General features: G+C 42.0%; 2 protein-coding genes and 1 long non-coding RNA gene across 4 annotated transcripts in view; all 3 read right to left on the minus strand.

Annotated features, from left to right (window-relative positions):
• Positions 1–3,714, minus strand: part of LOC308057930 — a 147,828-nt gene extending 144,114 nt beyond the window's left edge. The window contains exon 1 of the long non-coding RNA XR_013925548.1: positions 1,076–3,714. This is a non-coding gene — a long non-coding RNA (uncharacterized lncRNA). The remainder of the gene's footprint in view (positions 1–1,075) is intronic.
• A 14-nt stretch (positions 3,715–3,728) lies between these two features.
• Positions 3,729–14,924, minus strand: LOC308057925 (uncharacterized protein). 2 transcript variants are annotated; one of them, XM_080411935.1, is made up of 6 exons: positions 14,155–14,924; positions 11,274–12,578; positions 9,616–9,644; positions 9,443–9,509; positions 9,311–9,355; positions 3,729–5,228 (listed from the first exon to the last, which is right to left on the minus strand). In XM_080411935.1, the coding sequence occupies exons 2-6, from the start codon at positions 11,404–11,406 to the stop codon at positions 5,083–5,085; spliced, it is 420 nt and encodes a 139-aa protein (XP_080268061.1). In that variant the 5' UTR covers positions 11,407–12,578; positions 14,155–14,924; the 3' UTR covers positions 3,729–5,082. The 2 variants fall into 2 exon arrangements, with proteins under 2 accessions (XP_080268061.1, XP_080268060.1); XM_080411934.1 differs by having other exon boundaries at positions 14,146–14,924.
• A 146-nt stretch (positions 14,925–15,070) lies between these two features.
• On the minus strand, positions 15,071–24,403 carry LOC308057924 (uncharacterized protein). The gene is made up of 5 exons (XM_080411933.1): positions 23,978–24,403; positions 23,063–23,202; positions 17,262–17,295; positions 17,113–17,182; positions 15,071–15,144 (listed from the first exon to the last, which is right to left on the minus strand). The coding sequence occupies exons 1-5, from the start codon at positions 24,148–24,150 to the stop codon at positions 15,109–15,111; spliced, it is 453 nt and encodes a 150-aa protein (XP_080268059.1). The 5' UTR covers positions 24,151–24,403; the 3' UTR covers positions 15,071–15,108.
• Between the last annotated feature and the right edge of the window lie 1,493 nt (positions 24,404–25,896).

Raw genomic sequence — 25,896 nt, forward strand, 5'->3', positions numbered from 1 at the left:
AGTCCGAGCAGGAGAAACCCTGCACATGTCAGTCACTTCCCCTGTGAGAACGGGGGGGGGGCTTTCTCTGGCCGGCCGCTGGAGCCCAGGCGCTTCCAGGCCGCCCCCTCCCCTGAGCTCTGGGCAGCTGTGTGGGGACAGAGCGGCACTGTCCCCACCGCTCCCAGCACAGCAGCGGGCTGCGCTGGCTTAGCTGCAGGGCCAGGGAAATGATGGTCCGTGACCTCTCGCAGCATGTGCCCTCTCTGGCCACACTGCGCGGTTCAAACCTTGAATTCAAAGGCAGGCGGTGACGGACTGCTCTGACTTGGCACCCACACAGGTCACAGCGTTGGGAGCACAAGGGTTTCCGATGCAAAGAGACCCACCAGAGCGAAGCTTTGTGACTTTCAAGAAAAGCAAAGTGGCCTGGTTTGAGCTGGGGCTTTTCGCTTGTGTTTCAGTCAGCTCTGAGCTCACCCAAAAGCGGCTCGTCGTCGTCCTCATCAAGGGCTCCTCCTTGCCGAGGTGTCTGCAGGACTGGTCTCTGTCCAAAGTCCAGGTTGAGAAGGAAAAGTGGTGACACAGCGGGACTGGTGCTGCCTGACAAACAACGGGAACTCTGAACAGTGAATGCTGTACCACTTATCTAAAGGATGACACACCTATGTTTAGTTAAAAGTCGGGAGATGTCCAAGGACCCTTACTGCCACATGACGGATGCACAGACTGCTAAGTCCTTGGGTTGGTTATCTTAAGAAGGGACATTCTGTCTTAGATTCCTGTTGTACATGCAACGTGGCGAAGACAAAGACTTTAAACATGGCCGTTGATGAATAGAGTCTGTGCAGAGACAACTCCTCAAGGACAATTGCGCAGGCACGAGATATGTAAATGAATTCTCAGAATTGTAATGAATATGTAAGCAATTTCTTGGAAAACTAATGAATAGGTCTGAGTAGCTTGTATAAAGGGGGGACTGAAAAGTCCCCTCAGGGTGCATGACTTTGGTGGAGCAATCCCCCATGCACCCAGCGCTGCCGAATAAAGATAACCTCCGCTCGCCTGCATACTGCTGACTGATTCTTCAAATCACCCTCTCCTGACAAAGGGCATATTAACTTAATGAAAAGGAAAACACCAACTGCACGGAGATCACTAAAATCACCTAGAAAAGGGAGTAGTAGCAAACCCCAAGTTCCTACTTTTCTTTTCTAGGTGGCCATTTCCTACAAAAGTAACTGCTTTTTCCAGTCTGCTTTTCTTTCTGGTTTTGAAGATGCATTTTGCCTCAGTATTGACAAGGAAATCACAGGAATTTGGATGGGGTTTATTTTTCTTTTTTTTTTTCCTTTTCTTTTTTTTAGAGCAGGCAATAAATTTGAACCTCCATCATGAGCTTAGTGTTTTCTAAGAAGAAATTTTCTTCACTTTTTGAGAAGCAGTGGACTACTCACTATGGCTTTCACCACTAAGGAAACTACTTCAACTACCACAGTATCAGAAAACATAAGACACTTACATAGTACTACAAATAAGAGCTAGAGATTATTTCCTTAGCTTACCCTTTCATTGGCATTTTAATCAATTTTGAGCTCTCCCCAGATGAAAAACTCTTTTTGTCTTTTTCTTCTATCGTGTTTTCATTCTCCATTTTCAAACAGTCATTCTTCCTTACAGTAATCTTTTGTTTCATTTGCCAATTAGTGATGTTATTTAATTTATCCACACATTCCTGTTTTGCCACGGCCTGCACTTTTGAACATCTTTGTTTGCTTTTTTCCTTCTTAACCTATAAAAACAAAGTTAAGCTTCACGTATTTCTAGAAGACAGAAACACCACATCCAAGATTGATTAATTCAGGGTTTACCTCTGAAATAATATAAAATGAAATCTTTTTTGTAATTCATAGAGAAGCATTTTCACAAAATTACACTACAAAATGTATTATGTCATTGGGAGTTCTTCAAATTCACTCATCATGAAAGACAACAAAAATACAGCCCTTAGAAAGAAAACAATAGTGTCTCTTAAAACATGAACAACAAAAAAGTGAAAGCATTACTGATGGACAGAGTTAGAAGGACTGCACAATGTTAGTTGTAACACCACCAGAAAAAAATCAAGTGGAACTGTGCTGGGCTACTGCTTCCTGAACAAGGGGAGGAAAGAAAAAAAGATCCCAAACCCACAAACACAAATGGTTTCACAGGAAAGAGGAATTTTAGTGAAAGGCAATGAAGACACACCACGCAGATATCACAGCACATGAATTATTAGTCAAGACCCTGTTCAGAAGCTATTTTCATTCTTTGATTCAGAATCAGAACCGACATATTTATATGGATTTCTTTTTACGGCAATGAAGTGATAACTACTTGCACTGGAACCGAGTGCCACCTGCTGTTAAACTGGAACAATAATGCATTCCGTTTTCCAAAAATGGGGGAAAAGACAACTCTCCACTGCTCTCTTTATTCACAAGTCACCTATTTCCATTAGAACAAAACCCAATTTGTAGGAAGCATCTTCCCCTTCATGACAAATAGCAAAAGTGAACAGGACCGTTGATCCGGAGGGAGACTAAAGAGTAGCAGGTGAACCACCTCTTTTAGCAGCTGTACCTTCTCTTTCTCCAAAGCCAGGAATACTATTTGCAGCATTCCTACCCTACCCTTAAATCTTCCCGTATCTTGGTTTAGTTCTTCATCAAGATTCCTTTTCAGCACGACGTATGATTGCTGAGCATTTGCAAAAAGACTTTCCATTTCTGTTTCTCCTATTTTGCTGTCGATAAAGCAGTCCCTGGGAAAATCATCACTAAATCCAGAGTCTTTTCCAAGTTCCCTCTCTGTTACAAAAAGTGCATTTTCATCACGTGTAGAAACTGGTCTTATTTTAGGAATCATATTAGAAATGTCATCCAAAAGACTTGTTTTAAAGCTGTATCTCGGGGAGTATTCACAACCTCCCACTGCATTACTACTACTTCCAGTTTCATTCTCTTCCATTTCCATAGGAGGCTTTTTTTTTCTCTCTGCATTTGCTAGAGGCATCTTTGTATCATTGATATTATTTGTGCAATCTCCTTCACCTGTACTCCAGGTATCTTCTGTGTTTGCATTTCACTTATCTTGATCAGAAAGGACACCAAGACTTGGATTACAGTTTCCATTTTGGGTACTTTTCCACCTAGCATAAGTTTAATGTCTCCAAATTCACCTTTACTTTCTAAGCTGTTACTTGATTCTGTTGCATGAGACGAAACAACATGAGAACTCTTCAGCTCAGCACTGAAGCCATCTTCTGACATTTCTTCCACAAGGGAAGGAGTTTTCCCAGTTTCATTAATTTCACCAAGCAGCTGCTTTAGTTCTGCTGTAACGTTTTTAAAACTTGTTTTCAATTCCCTCTTCTCATTTTCAACCCACATTCTTGCATCTCTTTCTTTCCAAGGTTTTGGACTTAGAACTGCTTGTCAGCGCTGTGCAATTCCTCATTTTCTGCTGTGAAATTTCTGATGTGAAATTTCTGCCTTATCAGTGTGATGTTCATGTGCTGTTTTTTCTATCAAGTTGATAGTTTCTACAATACATTTATCCTTAAGTAAACAGGTACAGACAGAAAGATTATCAAGAAAAAAAATATTACAGTTGATCTATGCAATTTCTGTTGCAAACTCATCCTATAATAGAAATAAGGCATTTTGAAAGCCATTTTTATAAGAAAAATCAAGGGACACCCTAGGCATTAGGGTTGCTTTTACCTTTTAGCCTGCTTGCTTTCTGTAACTGCCGGCGCTTGTCACAGAGCATGTTTATTTTTCATGTTTTATTGCTTTAATACCGTTTTTCATTAAAACTGCCAACATTTTTCTCACCCACCCTCCTCCCTCCATCGCGCTCTACCGTCTGGCATTGTACAGTCCCCGGCCACCTAAGCTAACCCAACAAGAATGAACATGACAAGCTTCTTACCGTTCACCACACAGAGAACTGGCTAAGGGAGGATTATTTCTTCACCCGAGCTTCAGAAATAATAAATTCCACTCCAAGGTGCAAAGGAAAGGATTTATTAGGGAAACCTGCCTGCTCCTGCCCTCATCCCAGGAATCAGGAACCCAAGCTCGCAGGAAAACCACACCACGCCTTAACCCTACCCAGCCCCCTCAAGCCCCTGTCCCCACGCTCTGTTTCTCAACAGCTCCCGCTGCTTCTGCCCCGTGTCACAGTCCTGCCCACACGCCCCTTCCCCTCGTGGTGCCTCCTGAAGAGGGCCTGCAGCCTTGGTGTCCCAGCGGGCTGAGACCATCACGCTCCTCGCGCTCCTCTCGTCAGCCAGGCCCTGTTCTCCCGCGGCAAAGACCCCTCCGCTCACAAGAGGGAAGGAGCACCTCAGCCAGACACCACCTGTCTTACCCTCCCCCTTCCCAAGCTCACTGGCCAACTACTACCACCTTGCAACAGGCTTAAGTCCTGCGCTTTGCCTGCTAGAATTAGGCACGTCCCTCTCTCGTGATGCCCGGCTGTGGGGTGGAAATCATTTGCTACGCTGTCCCTTCGGGTGTTCCAGAGGACGCCAGACCCCGCTGTGCAGCCCTGCCCCGCACACCCAACACAAGCAGGACGCCTGCCTTATTCCCCTCTAGGATACCCTCCGAGAAAACCCTTTTCAAACACTTCACGTGGCCAAACAAGAGCACATTTTGCAGAGGCTTGGGAAGCATCAGAAAGGTCACCACATTTCAAGGCGTTCTCTTTGATCTTTGTCTTACAAAGAGGAAGACCGGCATGTTTCATCAAACAGATCAGCATATTATAGACAAATCTCCCTCTTCACTTGAACATGCGTTTTGCACAGGCAAAAAAACCCGCATTTGCCTGCACTGCTTCTCAGCAGTGCACAAGAGGAAAAACACCCCTCAAAAATTAAGCAAACCAACTGAAAACAAATCAGTGTAACAGCAAGCATCCGACATAGTGACAAGGATTTTACCCCACCATAAGACGACTGTATCCAACTCTCCTTCAGACTGTAACGCAGCCTTCACCTACAGGACTCTCTCTTCAGCAATATTCACAGACTGGTAAGTTTTCTTTACCTTAGTGTATAATACAACTTACTGAATCAGACTGTAATCCAAAATATTTGGGCTTACATACCTGCACCCCATAATATTCAATGGCATCCTTCACATCGTCTTTTTCAGCTGATGATGACATATGAAAAGTAGACCCCGAGTTCTCACCTGCAGTGAAAACCCACACATTTTTATAACCAGCATGACTTAATACTACTTATTTACACCTAGAGTGCATCTTGAATCATCCTACTTGTGACAAAAATCTTAACATAAAATAAATCCCCTCAAATTTGTGCACTCCGAGACAAAATTATCATAATACAGATTTAAGATGCATCTGGGTGAATCCCTTTCTTCCAAGGCATTCTACTTTTTAATGTATAAGGGAAATTTGCTGAAAATCACTACATATGGGCACAAAGAGGCCATTCCTGTTTCTTAAACATGCACAACGTCTCTCTCTCATACGTAGATATACACCTCTGTATCTCTGACACACAGTGAGCCACACAGTATTCCTCCAGCAATTTCAGTTTCTCTATGTGTTGCGCACAGAAAATCATGAACAACAAAGTCACAGGCTTGAAATCTTGAAGACCCCAGTTTTATTCCTTGCACGACACAAATGTGTCTCTAGACATGGATCTAGACAGAGTATTTCAGTCAAACTGCTGCCCCATCTGTTCCAGAAGACATGGACGGGCCACTGAATGAAAGACAGGCTTGTGAAATGTGGAGAAATAACCCATGATCCGGATGTTTTTACTGTTGAAAACTGGATTCCATCCTCTCCTCTCTCAGAATTTCTACGTAATACTGGACAGGTCACAAACTCCTCGGAAGCAGTCACTCACTCAGTCTGGGCTCCCCATTATGGGGTGCCTACCTTGAATCTCTGTTATATCTGAGAACTGGACTCCAGATAGTTCCAGACACAACTGAGAAGCAGCAACTCATTGTATTGTTTGTGTGGAAGGCACACTGAACGTTTTGAAGGAACAAGTATTCAGAAAGAAACAAGTCCCAGCAGGTCAAGTATGGCATCTAAAACCAGAGATGGATTCTTTTCACCTTAATCACTCTGCATCTCCTTTCCTGCTCCATAATCCTACGGCTTCTACCTAATAGCCTTTCAATACACAAAGCTTCGCTGCTGGAGAGGGACACAACATTCTTCCCACAAGAAAAGCGAGCAAGACAGGAAGAACATAGACAAAATCATAAAAGTACAAAAGGGTCCACTATTTATGAGTCACAAGGCCAACCTCACTCTTGGCATTTTCTCCTGTAGGTGACTCCTTTTACAAACTTTCATTTTCTATGTGCTACTCCTAGAAGCCTCTCCACCCACGTACAGCAGCGGGTGGTCAGTCGGTCAGACAGACGGGGCTGCTCCTACTCTCCTTCCATGAAGGTACGCTTACCAGACTTCTTCTGTCACTTCACCAATGTTCACTCAGGTCACAAACAGAAAAATGCAGGCAGCTTCCTACCATGCAATTTGATACGCGCCATCACTCCCATCATGTAACATGGGCACCACAATTTTGCTTAGAAGATAGACTTCAATATTTTGTGGATGCAGGAGAGCTGTGACACCTCTCCTGTCTGCACAACACAGACTGAATAAGCTTTTCTGGTCAACTGTATCTGCCTGAAAACGGGATAAAAGCAGACCTGCGAGCACCCAGAGTTTTGTACTGCCCTTCTAAGGATGCAAGTCACATTCTCTGTTCAGAGTACGTAGGTGTCTTCGTCTTTTGGATTCTGTTTCAGAGTGCAGTCACTTCAAAATTAGGTGCCATGCTGCTAGAATGAAAAGCAACCCTAACTCCTGTTCAGCCTTGCCAATCACGGTCAACAGGAAAGATTTCCGCAGCAGCTATTTGAGTCTGATGTCTCCCTTTTTAGGTAAGATTTTAATAACATTGGAGCCCCTAAGAATCCTTTTCCATAGGGTTTAATCAATCTTGACATTTCTGTATGATGGGTACAGAACAAGGAAGAAGCAGGAAAGATGAAAGGCTACAGTGTTCTTCTACCTGCAAAATTCCAGTTCTCATCGCGTCGGTAACTCGAGTCAGTAATTATTTTTCCAACCACTGGAAAAATAACTCAAAAAACATCAACTAAAAAGCTAAGGACTTCTCCCATTAGCTGTTGCAAGTAAAATTTCTTCTTTTCTTGGAGCAGTAATTCATGAGTCTATTTTCTGTGTTATTGGCTTCTGTCAACACTGTGAAAGAGGATGACTCCTCATTGTCAAGAGTTCTTCACTTTTAGCACAGGGAGAAATTCTTAGTTAAAACACTGGAAGAACCCTACTCCAAGGCTTCTGAAGAGCCCGTCATTCAAAAAAATGTATATAAAAAATTCACAGGGTAAACCAGATTCCAGTATTTTTGCCTGTCATTCCCCCACCTTTTACTCTGTCTGCTCTCTAGCTAGCATTGAAAGATGACTTCTAGTCATCGTAGTTCTTTCCAATTAGTCTTTACCTCTCCACTCTATTCTGAGACTTCCCTCCTCATAAATTGTACATAATGTACATAACGACTTTTTGCAGATTACAGTGGACAACAGCTACTTTGCTATACAGAAAACATGAGAACACCGCTATTTTATTTTGACTCAAAAATAATTTTAAGAATGTATTCCTATGAGTCAGTAACAAAGTAAATAGAATAGGAAATTCCATCTCTCATTGGATATTTAATTATGCAAGATACTGTACCTGTTCTCCAGATTTATGAAATCAAGTTGTCAAGGATGGCATTCAACCCCTTTAGAGTCAGAAGTATTTGTGCTGCAGGAATCATGATGCTTTGCTGAAGCAACCTAAATTCCTTAAACCCAAATCCAAACATAAAATGTTTGAAAGAAAGAAATTTTTACATCTACTTCTTAGCACCTGACCTTCAAGATAACATATGGGTAAAAACCAGCATGATGCAAATGAATAAAGCCACACAGGAAAAACAGCTGACATGAAACGAGCCATGAAAAGGCAACCTTTCCTTTCTGTGTTTGTAAAATTGTAACGTACTGGTCCATTATGGGGCTACACTCCACATTACTGTGGAATACAGACATAACCAAAACTCATGTTTTAACTGAACAACCTCTAACAAATATCTGTGTGTCTTACCAGAACACTGTCACTGCAAAATAAAGGGCAAAAGGGGACCTGTTGCTTACCCATTGCAAACACATGAAAGGGAGAAGAGCGAGAGGAGAAGGAGGGAGATACTTCTAGAGAGAAGTTGCATCTCTATTATTGTCAAAAGAACAACAACACTTTTTTTTTCTTCCCCTAAAGCGAAGATGCCAAAGAACTTGGAACTATTTGTATTCTATACTTAGAAGTTACAAGTCCACTTACTTGTCTACATATCTGTTCACCTCTCTCTGGTTTATATTGTCAATAGCCAATTGTAGAAACTCTAAAACCTGAGTGGCAAATTGTTTCTCATCTGATTAACAAGTGTGATTAATACAAAATACAACACAAATTATCAAATATGCAAATTGATAAACATTAGAACAAAGACATTAAAAACCCATTAAGGTTGCATATCCTCTCTCCAATACATAGCCGACCAGCTAGCCGCCTCAACTTTAGCCTTGTTTCCGAAGAAAAGAGAATTCCTGAAACACGCTGACACTAATTTCCTCCCATCTTGTCTCTCTTCCTCACTTCCTTCCCCTGCCTCTGAGCCTGCTGGTCATTTTCCATGATACAAGAGAGGGAAGCCTCAGAGGAATGTGTTTGTACATGTTTCAAAACAACTGCCAGGCAGGTAGAGAAAAGCCAGGCAAGTAATAATTCCTGAAAACTACAGCTACAGTACGAGCCCAAGAATTACCCTTTGTGGCTCACCTGCAGCTCCTGGACAGCCTAGCCTACAGATCCCTAGCCTGGAATCAGCCACAGCACATGCTCAGAGAACCAGGAAAATTAGGAAGGGGGGGGGATTGCGAAACTGAAAGAAAAGCAGACTTCAGGACTGCCTGAAAAGGGGAGATGACAGCAAGTACGGTGTAGGAAGCGTACATCACTGAAGGGTATGGACAGTGCTGAACAGCAGACTAGTGGAGGGAGCAAACACATACACAGAGGTATATTTCAGTAGACCTTCTGCTCCCGGGATGCCTTGCTAGAGCCATTCATTTCGTATTAGAAAGAAAATGGCAAGTACAAAGTGTCTGTCCATAAAAGAACGCTACAAAGAGATTGTTATGAATACCTTCAACACCTTCTGCATCTCCTAAGCCAAATTCCTCCAATAGATCTGCAAAACAAATCAGATGCTTTAATAAATACTCCTATCTAGAAAGGCTATGAAGCTAAACCCAGAACCACATGAAGTGAACATTACCTGATTTCTGTTGCTTTTTGTTAGGAGAGGTTTCATTCCTTTCCAAAACAGATTCAGGGGCCTTCAGCTATGAAAGACAATCCAATGACAAAAAAAAAAAATCACACTTAAAGTAACTCTATAATATTTAATGAGCTGAACAAGTAGTCAGTCTGACATGAACAAATACTTACCTGGGAATTGTTGGGTTTCTCCAAAAAGCCTGGAAGTGAAAAATGTTTTAGAAAGTGTTATTTTATTTAATTTTTATTTAATTCATAAAATTTTTACTCCATTCAACATCAGTAGTTTCTACAACTAAGTATTACTCGCAAGCATTATTTCATCGAGACTGCGATACTTAACATTCAATTTACCTCATCATCCAGCATTTGTATCAGTATACAAGAAATGGACAATGCACGCTTCCCATCATGCACCTTGGATTTAAGAAATAATACTCACAGAACTAGGACAATCCATAGGCAGCAATAAGGATTTGCTTGTTAACAAAACAAGATCAAAATACTTATTTTGAGGAGCTGAATCCTGCTTTCTACAAAGATTATTTCAAAAGCCAAAGCTGGTCTGCTGTAATGAATTACCATAAAATAACACTACAAATTATATAAAATAACAGCTCTATGACCGTGATGTTGAGGGATATTTTCCTTTCCATTGATAGGACAGAGAAAACATGGGTGCAGACATAGAAATCTCATACACATCATTCAATGAGGAAGAATCAAACTAGTTCTTATCAGGTTGTTCTGGTTCAGCTTGCAAGGAAAGAAAAAACCCAAATTACAATTGGTTGTAATCTGCATTTATAGCACAGTTCCAAATAGTTTCATTTTTTTTAAGATTTTTTTCCAACATTAAATCACTTACAAACCCACACAATCTACTGGCCCACCTATATTTCTCAAGTCCTCTGCTTTAGTCATCTTAACAGTTTGAGTCCTTTCATGAAAGAAGCGTATGGAATGTTATTAAGAATGGCTCCATAGCAAAACTTTTGTATTTAAAAAAATAATTAAAAAACAAACAGCATTTGATTTCAGGAAACTTGGTGGTCTAGCAGTATGGAAATACCTTAGCAAGATTATCATAGTCACCTTTCATCCCCTTTTTGCACTGATTTTAAACTCATCTTAGTAGATTCATACAAAGCAGACTTTCATGACAACTACTCGACAAGTAGATTTACAAACTCCCAAGAGCTTTTAAAGTTTTGCTTCCAGCTTACTAAACTAAAACTGGATTAGCTTCTTCAGCTATTCTATTGTACTTACACTACAAGCAGGACTGACCATTTAATAAAAAGAAATCGTTCAGATAAGAGTTCTACCCCAACAGCAAAACTTCCCTGCCATTCTACACTGCAGATGCTCAAGAGACAGCGTCACAAAGTACAGGCAGAAACCCTGAACTTTTAGTCACATTTTAGCTCCTAGGCAAAGCATAACAGAAAGGTATAAAAAAATTAAGGCGGGGGGGAAAAATGCTTAGCCAGATCATACCTTTCTCCTGCTACATTATCATCCAAGAATGTTTAGGTGTTCAGACAGGTCAGCCCTAAACCACATACACTTTCAGCACTATGCCACAAGAACCCGAACCCAAAGAGATACAAACACATCCAAAGGGTACACGTAACGCAAACAAGGTAACTTCCTTTACAACTTGCCAGCAAGCGCCGTGATAGCTGGTGTTAATTAACAAATACTAAGCACTTCATTGCTATAGCGCGCACCCACACCGTAAGTGCATTCCTAAGGCAGACATCGGTAAAAGCTCACTTCAGCCTGTACGTGTTTACAGGCAAACATTTAGTCCACCACGAAGTTACCAGTGTGGCGCTCCCCTGAAACAATCCGTGAGCGTGCTCCGTGTCTGTCTGCAGCTGGAAGCAACACACCAGGTGATCCTTCTTCCGGACTTTCAGAATCTGTCTGTGTAACATAAAACACGGGCGTGAGCATCGGTACAAATTCTCAACTCATTTCTATGCAAAATGTTCCTGCTAAGCCAACTTGCACAGCACGGAATCACAAAAGCCTTTGATCAGCCCCTTGGAAAGGGCACGTCAAGACACAGTATATTGGAAAATCACAGCAGACTTGTGTGTTTTCAGATCTTAGGCAAAAACCTCACAACTCATCTAAACTAGTCTGTCACGCTGGCAAACTGCACAGCCGCAAGGGAGAATTAACACGGTAACTCGAGCTGTGGGTTGCCAACCCGTAACTGCAGGTCTGGGGGGGACCCAACTTTCGGACTGAACTGGTACCCGATACTCAAATTTGTGCTGACGTTCCCCAGGCACACGTCCTGCAGTGGGGAGCGAACACATTGCTACTCCCAGTTGCAAAGGTTGAACAAAGACTTTTTGGGCTGAACAAAGACAAGCAAGACAAAGCTTACAGAAACCAAGGCTACAAAAAAAAAAAACCAAAACAACCCAGCAGCGTTTTAGCCTTGTATTTTTAAGAAGCGGGTGGGGAAGAGTTCCTTCTTCCTCACAAGAAAAGTCAGAGGGGGTAAGCTACAGACTCTGCCCGCTTTCTTCTAACCCATTCCCACAGACAGGAAGAACTAAAAGGGCAAACACAGCCAGCACGTGTGGTATTTCTGTTGAACGCTACTCTCAAAAAGGGCCAAAAAGGTAGAAAGGCTCTTTTCCGAAGCAGCTCATCATCTAGGCTGCAGACCCTAAGGGCAACCACTGAACACGTCAGCGGAATAGAGTTGTGTGGTGAAAAAGCAACAATCCCGCCAGCCCCGCTGAGAAGCTCAGACTATTTTAAGCAGCAAGAAACTTCACTGCCGCAATACTGTACCAGAAACCCAACTCCAAGGGCCAGTTGCCATGAGACCCAAATCATTAGCTCGACCTACCTTCATCCCAAGCCTCGCTGAACAGCTAGCACACAGCACAAGTATTTCAAGGGCCCCCAGTTACAAACATACAGCAGAACCAGGAGAAGGGGAAATAAGCCTCAGCCGCGGCAGGGCCCAAGCTCCGAGTGCTTCTGGATCTCGCTCCCCACCCCCGCCCCACTGGGAACCCCGGTGTCCTTCACGGGAAATACCTCAGAATCCCAGGGAGGTTCAGCATCTTCCTCTTCCTCTGCTCCCACTGCAGTCAGGGCACCTACAAAGGCAGTAAGAGGTGAGACACTGAGCCCTTCTATTTCACTCTGCTTTTCCCCATCACCCCTGCGCCCAAAAGATGCACAGCGGTTCTGTTGCTGAGGACAAACTAAGCAGTGAGTGTTGAATTCAAGGGTTTCTTCACACCCAGCGCACAACATCATGGTACCTCCTTTGGATCGCCACCTCTCCAGCAGAAGATGGCTATGCACAACAGCTGACACAGCTACAAGCAGCACTGAAGACGTGTTTGGGTCACACTCTGGAAAAGGCTCCAGCACGCTGCAGCCCTGTGGCATACAGAGTTTAGGTCACCTGCTCTCCAGTCCACAGCTCCAGAAATTGCCATTGACTACCACCATCCACTGTACAGGAAGTACCATAGAAACACCACCCGACACATCTTCACGCTAAAATCACCAAGAAACAATGCTCCTTTTGTAGCACTACCAGAAAAGACCTTCCTTGACTAGCAGTTTTTAGCCTGCACCTTCCCAGAAGGTAGACAGCTAAGCATTGCCATTTAAAAAGAGGAGAGGCTCACAGCCCAAAAACTCACCCCAAACACACAACTTGTCTCTATCTCAGGGGGCTAACATCCGAATCTCTTCTCTACCAGACACACGCAAGGCTCAGTCTCAGTAGGTTCCTGGCCAGATTAAACTATCTTCATTTCTCTGTTTTAAGCTAGTCCATTAGGTAAAACTGATTCAGGATTCACTCTTGTGGAGACATGCACACAAAAAACGGGAAAGGAGCTAGAGACCAGTGAGGGCACCCGTCCTAGCAGAGGGGAACTGCTGGTTCCAGCCTCAGCTAGGACTACTCACACTGTGCCAAATGCAGGCTTATGGCAAAATGCACCGACAGAAGAGCATGTATAGGCACAACACCTGGAATACAGCAGGTTCTGCCAGGCCCGCTCTGTAGCATTTGATCAGCAGCTACACACGCTCTGGTAACATCTACCACACCACTCTACTCTCTGGAGACAGACAGTGGAAAGTGTGCCTTCTCCTCCTGCTCCAAGACCTGAGGTGAGTACCAGAGTGCTCAGCCCTGACTGACAGGGCAATGCTTTCGAGCACACTCAAGCGTGGCACTGGAGAGACTTTCTACGTTTTAAAACTGGACAAGGTGAGGCACTGGAACAGAACAGCTTTCTCTCAGATTGACTCAAATCTTTCCCAGGCTTCAGCCAAGAGCAACCACAACTTTTCAGTCTGACAGTACGGGCCAGAAAGGGGAATACTACTGTCACACCCAAGACTCTCTAATCCTCCTCTTTTTCAACTGTGCGTTTTGGTCTGATCGCTTCAGGGAGAACACAGCAACAAAACCAAGAATGACACCTGCTCCATGTAGCATCGTTTGGAATCCAAGGCCACAATTTGTTCTTCAGGAACGAATGAAAAGGAACAAAAGCTACTTTCCTCCTTGCCAATGCCCACTAGGGTTCACAGGCAAGGGAAAAGCTTACTGTTTCAGAAGTCAATCACCATTTCAGTTCATTTACTGTGCATTAATATTTATAGAGGAAGAACTGGGATCAGTATTCACTAACTCACTTCTCTCACCAGTGTTGTCTTTGGAAGCACTGTGGACTTGATGGCTATCATTACAAATAGAGTTTTTCACACCCTCAACAACTGCAGTTTGTAGCTCTTCACCAGTGTCTTCCTTTTCCTGCTCCTTCTCCTCTTCTTCCTGTTCAGGTGATTTTTCCTAAAAGAGATTGACCAAACAGCTGGAAATAGCAGAAGCAAGCACCTTCTTAGCCACCCATTGACAACTTTAAAAATGCTTTTCCTGTGTAAGACAACAGGGAAACTTTGTTGAGCTTTGTTTTACAAGGCCTTCAGTTTTTCCATGGGAATCTCTGAGGAGACAGCAATGACATTAGCCCTAAGTCATTAGCCCTGGCTCTGCAAAGCTCCGGAGAAGCAATTCTTCATGTCAGCCTAACTCTAGCTTTCATTTCAGTTACATTGTTTTGGAACACGCTCCTTTTCCTCTACTTTGCTCCAGGAAAATCACTAACTTCCTGCTCTCAATCTTACTCAAACTTTTTGGTTCCTCACTTTCAGCCATCACACCAGGTATTTTACTAAATGGCAATAAATCTTGACAGATAAAAACCGTACATACAACTGAGAAAAAATGAATTTATTTCAGAAAAATTATACTGCCTATTTGTTTTCCTGCAAAACCACTGCAACCAATAAAATAATATCGAAAATACTGCCCAATATTATTCTTATACCTAAGAAACTGCTTTGGTTAGGAGTAAAGGCATTTTCTAATATAAAAAAAAGGATGATCAAAAGATGGATATACGTGAAATATCAACAGAAATCCAGTTTACCTTTTGGTTCTTACCTTTATTACCCTTAGAAAATACCTTTGTGATTGAATCATCCTTATATAACTTACTTTGGTGTCTGAGTGAAATGCTGCTCTTACATTTTCTTCATGCCTATTCAAGCACAAGTGTTCACTTTCTTGTTTCAGTGCTTCACAGACTTTATTATCTACTTCACATTGCTCTTCTTCTGTATCTTCATCATCTACATGTTCAAGAAAGACAGAGTTTGTCTTTGACTTTCAAGCCTTGGGTTTTTTTCCTGCTGACAAAGAACTATTATCACTTTCAAAGCCATTACTGAAGCTTGACTTTTTCTCCTTAAGACCACAACTATCTGAGAGAAGCTGAGGTGTCTCTTTTTTCCAGTTTGTCATCTTAGATTCTGCAAAAAGGGAGTCATCATTTCTGTGAAACTTCGCCTGAATCGTGCTTTTCTTGTTCCAACTTTCTTGTTTATCTTGCAAATTATTTAGATTTTGAAAGACAGTTTGCTTTGGTACTGACTTGCAAGATACTTCATTATTCACCGTCTTTGGAGACATGGCAGTTATGTCAAAACAACAAAAGGAGTTATGTAAATGGCAACAGGCATGTTACCAGATGAATGGAGTAATCTGGGAATGTCTGGAAAAGGAACCAAGTCAAGGATGGGCAGGATGGAGGAAGGACTTGGCCAGGGACAAAGGCTTAGGAAGGGATTAATACCTTCATTTTAACAACATGACTTATTTTTTCTGAAGTGACCAAGTGCTGTGTTTTCAAAATGCTACTTTTCTCATTTACTAAAGGAAAAGAATTGTTTAAGAAACTACTTAGCAAATCTACTTTTATATATTAGTATACTATGCAATCTTTTCCAAATAGCTTACTGTTTTTCCTGAACTGCTGGGAAACATTCATTAACAATGTCAAATTTGGCTTCTGCAGCTTCTGTAAATAAATTATTTTTTTTTTTTTTTTAGAACACTAACGACAACAACAAATCCTTTGGTCACATCAAATCTTGAACACTAAATGTAATCAGGCTGTCCTTTTGATAGTGGTCAGGTGTTGGCTCCATCCTATACTTCTAACTACAAAAACACTCCTCACATATGCAATTCAGTGAGTATTTCACCCCCAAAATACCATGCAGGCACCCTTCTGAAAATTGTTTCCAAAACTATGGTTACATGCATAGCAGTTTTAAAAATCTGGGTTTAGTATTTGTAGTACTTCAGTAAAATTCAGTTATATTTAAGATCGCAGCTTCTGGATGCTTACTTGCAAGTGTGCACAAGGGAAGTAACTGTTAAGAACCCTAGGTTTAATGCATTGATTAGTCCCTGCAAGTACACTTACCAGAATATCCTGAAATTTCAAAAACATGCCCAAAAAATGCATAATTTATATTTAAATCAGTGCAAGAAAATGAAATCATGTTAAAACTAAACATGCTTGCGCCTCCAGTATTGCAGAGTAGGTTGAACTAGAACACCGGTTCCTCATCGCTGCAGAATCCCAGAGCAACAGAACAGATGCTCCAGACATCACTGCAGAAGTTAATAGTTCTTCAGAACACTAGCAAAAAAAGCAGGCCTGAGAGCTTGTAGCTGACAAAAAGAATACTGCCTAAGCATTCAAAAAAAGAGGGAAAACATGCAGTGTGAGATTACATGCAAGCACAGAATGCCACCTCAATAGAAGAAAAAAAGATGACCTATTTGAGTAACTCATCCACTGAGCACTCTTGAGTAACCTGATGAGGAGGAAAGGAGAACTAGGTGATGAAGGCTTTCAGTACCTCTTCATTAAAAAGTGCCCGTTATCAGTTAGGATTCTATCACAAAATTTACAGGAAACATTAACAGTGTTTGGGGAAGAACAGAAAAGGTTATATTAGTAACTTATAAACTTAAAATCCGACTCAAATGACCAAGAACAAATAAAACTGTGGTGGTTTATCTCATCGCCTATGGCTCTTTTGCCTCAAATCACAAATCTACTGCATGATCTGCCACAGCTACAGGTCTTTTAGGAAAAACTCACAGCAGAAGAAAGGCTGGCAGGTCAGAGAGTGCTTCTAAGGAGAAAACAATATTGGCTAGAACTGTAGTTTATTTCAATCCCCCAGAAAACTTGCCTTCAGATCACTTATTTTTATAGGACATTTACTGTAAGTACACCATACCTTGGGAGTAAAATCGAGTTCTTCCTCAGAAGTATGCCAACTGACATCGCTCCCCTCTTTCTCCAAGCTTCTTAAAAAGTAAAGCAAAATGAGTACTGTGTCTCTCCAATCATTCCTCAGGTATGTGCTGGGTATGTTTAAAGTCTTACCTGATTGAGTCTCCTTGCGACAAGTCATCTATTGCTGTGCAAACACGAATTGACATGTTGAAATTAGATTTGGCATGCTAAAAATCAACCAGCACATACAAACATTTAACCTGGACAACTCTACATGTCATAGCAGAATGAAACTTTGGGGAGTCAACTTAACGTAAGACACCATGAATGAATGCATGCATTTCCAAACAACTGCTTTTTCAAGTCACACTGAATTGACAAAACAAAAAAGACTAGAGTTATATCTCCTTTGAACTTTTATACCTAAAAGTTTAAGAACTACCTCTAAACTAAAAAAAACCCAGCATAGCATGAATATGCTGTGTTAATAAACAGTTAACAAAATACTGGTGCTTTAGCAAGACAGTAAATAAATGAACTGCTGAAGTACTCCTACTGCACACACAAGCACACACTGTTGACAGAGATTTTACTGGTTTATATACTATACTAGCTGGTGCTCTACCCACTTACAGGTTATCCTGAAAAGGTAAAAAACATCAAAAAGCATAACCAAGATCTAATGCCTATCCTCAGGCAGAAAAATCCCCACCAGTTCTCTATGCTGTACCAAAAAGGGCATTCAACAGGCAAGACAGGCGTAACCAGGGCAATCTATACTACGCTCCAAGCTTTCATCCATGTTAAGACAGCAACTTGCACACAGGATCACAGGATAAATCAGGTCACAAGGGACCTCGGCAAGTCTCTCAGCCAACCACCTCCTCAAAGTGGACTCAGCTCTGAGGTCAGATGAGGCTGCATAGGGCTTTTTCCACTCTGATCTTGAACCATTCAAGGAGGGAGACTGCACAACCTCTCTGTTTTACTGTTCTCACCATGGTGAAGCTGCCCACATTCCATTAGAAATTCTTGTTTCCATTTATGCCTCTTGTACCTTTGCTTCATGTGACGCACCACTGGGAGGCACCTGTCTCTGTCTTCTCCATACACGTACTGGAAGCTGCTACTGGGTCCCCTTCAAAGTCATCTCCTCTCTACACTGAACAAGCCCAGTTCCCCCAGTCTCTCCCCAAAAGGCAAGTAGCCCTGCTCCTGGCAAAGTTTGATGGCCCTCCACTGAACTCGCTCACGGATGAAAGACCACTCTCTCTTGCACTGGGGCCTCAAAATTATACCCAGGGAGCTGGACACAACCCAGGGACTGCCAGGTAGCAGCGTACAATCCCCTTCCTCAGTCCCCTGGCTATGCTGCTCTTCATACAGCCCAGGACACCGTTAACCTTCTCAGCCGGCAGGGCACCCTGCTGGCTCATTCTCAGCTCACTTTCTGCCAAGACCCTCTGGCTATTCCCAGCAAAGCAGCTCTCCAGCCAGGCAGCTCCAGCACGTGCTGTAGCAAACAGTTGTTCCTTTCCATGTGCAGGACTTGGCATCTGCCCTTGTTGAATTCTGTTAAGACAGGCCTGACAGTCCATTTACCCAGCTTGTCAAGATCCCTCTGAATGGCAGCGTGGCCCAGATGCACATGTTGCAAACTCAACGACAGCGCACTCTAGCACACCACTGATGTACTAAAGAAACCTGAACTCTAGGAATCCAGCCTGAAGAGTGCGAAAACCTCTCAATTACCAACAACTAAGATGAAATAAAAGGCCTCTTCAATTCCCAGGACAGAAAGGAAAAAAACCAACAAATAGAACCTCCACATCGTATCCATTTCAGCATTCCTCAATTCCTCGGTAATTAGTTCTCGTTAACTATCATCACAAAATGAAGTTGCTTATAAATAGGAGATTGGCGGCCTTCCATAAAGTTGTATGATGACAGCCAAACCGAGGTCTTAGACAAAATCATTAGAAGGAAAAGAAAACAAAGGGCATATCATGTTGAGTAAGTTATCTGAACTTTTGCTTTCCATGGATAGTAACTTTAAGCAATGATCAAAACCAGTTCCCATTCTCCTTTAAAAAGCAAGAGAGAAAGTTTATGAGATAGTTTTCAGACAGATCTTGATGCCCTACTGTAGAAATGGGATCTAGAAAAGTAGTATCTAGGGATCACTTGTTTCTACTTTAATTGAAGTCCATTTTCATTTTGGAGTAACAGTAAATAATATTAAAAAAAAATGCTCTTCTATCACTAATGACACAAAGCTATCACTCAATTCAGTAATAAAGGACCCATGCAAAACACGCAAACAAAAGCGCCCAAAGCCTGCTCTCAAACCTGATTTATAAAACCAAAACCATCAGAATAGAGACCTCCAAGATAATAAACATCACAGGTGTGTTAGTATTTGTACATCACACAACATGTTCCATAGTTGAAATGCTACTGTATAGAATACCTTTCTTTGGTTTTCCTGTTCTTGATGTCTGGCTAGGAGATTGTGGCATTCCTATATCCGTTTAGGGAAAGGCGTGTCAAGGACAGACCAAACAAGGACACCAGAATAAAATTCCCAGAAATCTGGAAAACCTAACCAGTACATTAACAAAGCTGTAGCAATGGGAGAATGTACTGTGACCGTCAGCCTACTCTACAGTTACAAGAAGTAGAAGCCAAACCTATCACAACCTACAGAACTCTACTCTTAAGGGACAGTGTCAAACAATGTAACTTAATTTACTTGCTCCATTGTAGAATACCTATATTCCAATATTTTGAAACACCGAAACAGATTCTTGGCAGTTTACTGTACTGCCAACTTTGTATTTCTCTCAGCTTGAATAGTCCTTGCCCAGCACTGACTGCCAATGCAATTCCTTCATATTTGTAGAGTGTTTTATACGTACGGCACACTTAAAATCCCTCCGTCTAAGCATCCCAAAAATCTGTAGGTGCCAACAAACTTTGGAGATACACTAGCCAGCTGTGTCAGATGGTGCCTGATGCAAACACAGCCCCCTCCTACCTCAGTCTGAAGGTAAAAGCCCTGCATATATTGATTTGACCATGCTGAACTGTTCACATAGAGAAGCTATGCCACCAGCCAGAACGCAGGCTTGACAAGCAGTCAGAGTGAATACCCTGTTCCCCCAGGGCTACAGGGCAGGCCACAACTGGACCAGAACGGGTGCACTGACTGGTGTGAGTGTCATGCATGTGTGCTTGTGTGTGTACGCGTGTCTATGTGTTGTGGAAAAGAAGCTTTAGAATACAAATCACCATCCGCCTGCTCTACCCATCCTACTTAGTAAAATTTGATTTTTTATGTCAATGAATGGTGTGGTTGTTATTGCAGCTACCCAACACCAAATGTCTGTGTGACAAGGCCATAACATTTGCCTCAGAGCAACAGGGAGTCCTGCTTATATTGATGTTACCACAAATACATGGAATGGATGTGGCAAGAGGACTCCTATCAAAAACACACATGTAAGAGTTAAAAAAAGGACCTCAAGATTGTTTCTCATTCCTTCTCCATTTCTCAATTTTCTTAAAAGGTGATACAGCAGATATAAAGCACACTGAAGCACTCGTTTCTTTTCCAAGAGCTCTAAGACGAAAAACCAATGGTTTCTGTAGGAACAATACACCAATATGCAGTGCAGCAGCTAAAAAAAGCTGCCACTGAAGACATACTAGAAATCTGAACCCTCGCTTTTTGAAAAAATGCGTAATTACTTTTTGCCAAAGAAATTCCAACTTCAAATCTGAAAAGTCTGTCTTTCGATATGCTAGAGGTGGAAGCCATTCATTTAGAGGTTTTTGCAAGTCTGTCTGCAATCAACAAAAAGGTTCGTGTTCTGACAAAAAGTAAACACTCAAATAAGCATGAGCCAACCTCTTAAATATACCGACTTGCTCACTAGAAGCGAGTATTTTGAAGAATGTTCAACAAGTGCAAAAGGAATAAGGACTACATTGAAGATCCCAGAAAAACAGGAATGAAGAGCAAGATTAAAACAAAGAATTCAAAGTGGGTATTCCTGCGTTGTCTCAAGATCAGTCTAGCTTCTCCTCTAACAGGGGCTTCAAAGCTTTTACTGCAGCCTATCAAAGGGACTCAGGATGCAGGACCTGTGCTTTGTGTGTGCAAGCAAGAGACTGCAGAATCAATGCCACCAAGTGTTCCCTGCATGCTACTAATCCCTCTCACTCAACAGGCCGGGGTCATTTTCTAGGAGACTGAGCACAAGAAGAAAAAGATTCGTACTACTCAAGAAAAACAAGCCCTACTATAAACAGCTTGAGACCACAGCACACTCTTTCTCCTCCCAAGTCCTTAACCCACATAAATATGCTCTTCACACTTACTAGGCCTCTTCAAGTGAGGATTTCCCATAACATTGTGGACTTATGCTAGTAGTATTACTGTCTTCAAGGAACTGAGCAAATTACTTGGTTCAAGAACCCATATTTCCCTGAGGGCATATTAATTTTGGAATCACACAACAGTATTATTCTTCAAGCCACATATTTTAAAATAACCCAGGCCTGTCAGTCATCACAATGTGGTACCACAGCAATTATCTACGTGCACAGGAGGCAGCCACAGAGTGCTGTTTGGGTAAAAGCAACATTTTCTTGATTAAACTACCTGTACCAAGCCCTTTCCAAAAATAAAATAAAATATAAAAACCTCTGCATCTTCCTTCAGTCTATCAAGAAACTTTACACATCGCTGACTAGATCAAAATAACTAGTCCTAAGTCAAAGGAACAAAGTTTGGCTCTAAATTAAATTCCCCTATCTGGGAAAAGTGAATTCGGAAAAATATGTCATGAAATACGAGCAAAACACGGGATATTTAAATAAAAGGAGTAATAAACTGTGTTTGAACACTGTCTGCTGCCCATTTGCCGCAAAGTTCTGATGTAACACCCTTAAAAAAACCAGAAAGGATAGAACTTCCCACTGTAGGGCCTGAGATGTAAAGTACAAGACAGTTCGTTCTATATTAAAAGATTAGTTTTCTAAGATTCCTCTAGGGCTATATGAGCTCATAAGCATAGACTGGATCTTAAAAATTAAGGAGCGGTTGTTTTTTTTTAAATTTAAAATAAACTCACTGAAGGAGCTGATTTTTTGATAACAAGGCAATTCAATTGTTTTTCTGGATCACAGGTTAAAGTGGACCTTTTAACGTTTATTTCATAAAATTACTGGAAGTAAAAGTGTTATTTATTTTTACTGGAAATCAAACTACGTCCATGAAGATACAGTACACACAGAAGTTGCATTGTTGTTTCTAACAAAGTGACTTTTCCAAGACGATTTTTCCTAAGTATGTCTCTACAGCACCTACACAGAAACAATCGTAACTGATGCTAAGAAATAAGATAACTCACTAAAAGCAGCTTAGTGCAGGTGAAACTATTAATATTAAAACACCACTGCACAAACTCAGTGGATATCAACAAGACATGTACAGTCCTGCTAACTCATCTGTTGCTTCCCAACTACAGGAAGATGAACAACTACTCAGGACGAACCTACTGCTTTTGCAATTCGTTTTCACAATCTGAATGGCCATCTACAGGTACAAGTACACACCCCAAAACCAAAACCACTCTCACCTAGTTCCTTCCCTGTCCCCCTTCTCTCTCTGTATGAAAACCTATACAGATGGGCAATCTGGCAGGCAGAACGCAACAACCCGGTAAGTGGCCCCGTAGCACACAAACCGCAGCTGCCTTCACCCCTGACAAGAAGCACCTCCAACCAGCAACAAGTCAGCATATTCACAAAGCTTCTTGCGCTACCCCACCTGATGCCTCCACTAAAGTCAACGGCAAACACAGTGAGCGCTGACAACACAAACCCCCTAAAGAAAAGGCCACAGTGATTTTCCTCGTGAGCTCCTGCGTGATTAAAGATCCCACCTCCTCTGTCCACAGCAGGTGCACCCAACGTCAAGCCAGCAGCTCTGGCCCGGTGAGGAATGCCAGGTACTGTGTCGCCTTGTGCACCACCTTCGTCTCTGTCTCCCCGGAATGCGTATGCCACCAGTTGTTTACAAAGACTATATAGGGAAAGAGAAGAAACATATTTGGTAAAAACAACCACATACTTGCTTATACAGTTTAATAGAACAGTTAACAGCCACTTATCCACCCTACACGTATTCATAGCCGTATGAATTCATATACTTGTATGCATTCACTGAGAGTAATACACACAGAACTTACTGCACGACTACTACCTACTTCAATATTCACTACAGTCATGTTCACTCTAGAGGTGCATATCCACACCTACGAAGCTATTAGCTCCCGCTCGGCACAGTATTTTCAGCTTAGCTGTTAAGCACACATAACCACCTTAGAGAAGGGATACGCACAGGTACAAAGCTATCCATAAGAGGGGTGAAACTGCTTAAGACTTTAACAAAAGGGATATGTTAGATCTCTGAAACAAAAGGCTGGTAGTTCCTGCTCATTGTAGTGGAAGTCAGTAAGGACAATGGTGCTGGTCTGAGGAGAGGACTGACATGCATTTCAGTTTGCCACGTTCTACCTCTGGGTAACTGTAGGATACAGACATGTTTTAGAGCTTGTACTGGGCAGGTGCAAGTTTAGCATCAAAACTTGAAATCTACAGACAATTCAGGGTGGAAATTTTCTTCAACATCCAGATTAATACTAGACACAGGGAACGATACGTATCAGAAGACGTCACTGAGCACAGCTTCAGGACAGCTTTCAACACACCATTAAACCGTGCTGCTATTACCAAAAACATTCAAAAGCCACACTGACAGCTGACAACCTATTCTAACAATAAAGTCAAAAATTTACCTAGAATATCCATGAGTAACAGCATAATCCTCAGCTGTCCATCCGTTAGTGTCTTTATGGAAAAGATCAGCACCATATCGAAGAAGAACTTTTATTAAATTAAGCTGTCCACCAGATGCTGCAGTCATAAGTGGGGTTCTGAAACACCAAAAATATGTTATGAAGTAGATCATTTGACACAGACACTGTAATTATTTTTATTCCTATTTGCTCTCAAAAACTACTTTACTCTTTACTGAATGAGCAAAAGAAAAAGCAGTTTTCATTAAATATTAAGAGCAACCATAAAATGCAAGAGGGAGTCAAAACAACCAAACCTTCAATCTTCAGACAAAGCTTCCACATAGACAACACTCACATACAAACTATGCCACTATGCAGGAGATGTTTTTTCACATTGAGGCAGTGCCGCTGAGCTACCAGCATGTTTCCTGCCAGAAGGGCCACCACAGACAATGCCTTCTTGTAATCCTCTACGAGGAAAGCACCCACTGAGGTATGACAACAGCCAAGCGCAGATGTTCTTTCACAAGTCACACAGAAATAGCTGCTATGTGGCTCCCCGGGTTTTTTTCAGAGCTCACTCTCATGCCTCTGATTAATCCAACCTAAAGAATACTAAAGAGACCCATGCAGAGTTTTGACAAACCACTCACCTTTCACAGTGATCTCGAGCATGCACATCAGCTCCTCTCTGCAGAAGAAACTCTGCTATATCTTCATGATGTTCAGAGATAGCAAGAATAAGCGGAGTGTTTCCCTCCTGAAAGGGCAGATAAATACATTTAAAAATAAAAGTAAAAAAAAAAAAACAACCCTACAAGAGGAAGACTAATACAACTTTTTGAAAGAGCTTCTTCAACAAACACAAAAATTTACCTTATTCCGAGCATCAATATTGGCATTATGCTCAAGTAACAGCCCCGCTACAGTTGTATTAGGAGATCGGACAGCAAGGTGAAGGGCAGTGTTGCCGTCAGCATCTGCCAGGTGTGGGTTGGCACCGTGCTCCAGCAGAATAGCTACACATTCTTCTTGCTGGCACTGTACTGCCTGGGAACAACACACAGAAAAGGAAGAACTGCCAGCACTCTGTTACAATTGCCGCAGCTTCCCAATGCTGGAAAATAAGAGCACCTTCAAAGCTGAGCTAACATATGCCTATTCCACGCTGATTACCAGATGCATGCTTCTACGCAGAGCTGTGTAAAGAATCCTACCAGCCACCTCTCATTTAATGCACAGTTGACAAGCCCCACTTGAAAGAGCATAACATATTCCACATACCTTCATCAGCGACGATCTGTTATCACTGTCAGAAAGATTTAGTTTACACTTGTTTTCTACGAGATATGTAACAACATTCACATGGCCATTCGCAGAAGCAAGATGCAGAGGTGTCCTAAAAATTAAACATATTAAATTAGCACAAACAGACAACTAGAGAAATAATTTCAGGCTCTGATAAATTGATATGACCACAAGTTTCACTTTGCACAAAGCAAGCTTAAGAAATGATTTCTCATTCCGTTACCAGTAACAGCAGTTGTGCACCAAACACCCGAGACTGGCCAGCAAAACCCCTCCGCAGCATCTGCTTGGTAAGGTGCCATTTCCTTCACTCTAGAACTTAATCTGCACAGATTCCTGTGCCCAGGCGTTGGTCACTGCCTCCAGCAGGACTACACCTGTGGCACAGCAAAAAAGCTTGGGAATCTGAGAACTATGGCAAGCAACCTTCTAAGTTCTATAATTAGTCATGTGCCAGAAGTATCAGAGATGTAGATGGGCTTTATATAAAGAGTATTAGCGTTTCCCTGCACTTCAAGAATTTCTGCTTTTTCTCTAGCTTGCTTACTACTGCAACAAAACCAAGTACTCACTTGCACCAAAGTGCCCCCCATAACATGCAGCAAACC

This window comes from Falco punctatus (genome assembly GCF_963210335.1).
Source record: "Falco punctatus genome assembly, contig: scaffold_41, whole genome shotgun sequence".
Classification (NCBI taxonomy): Eukaryota; Metazoa; Chordata; class Aves; order Falconiformes; family Falconidae; genus Falco; species Falco punctatus.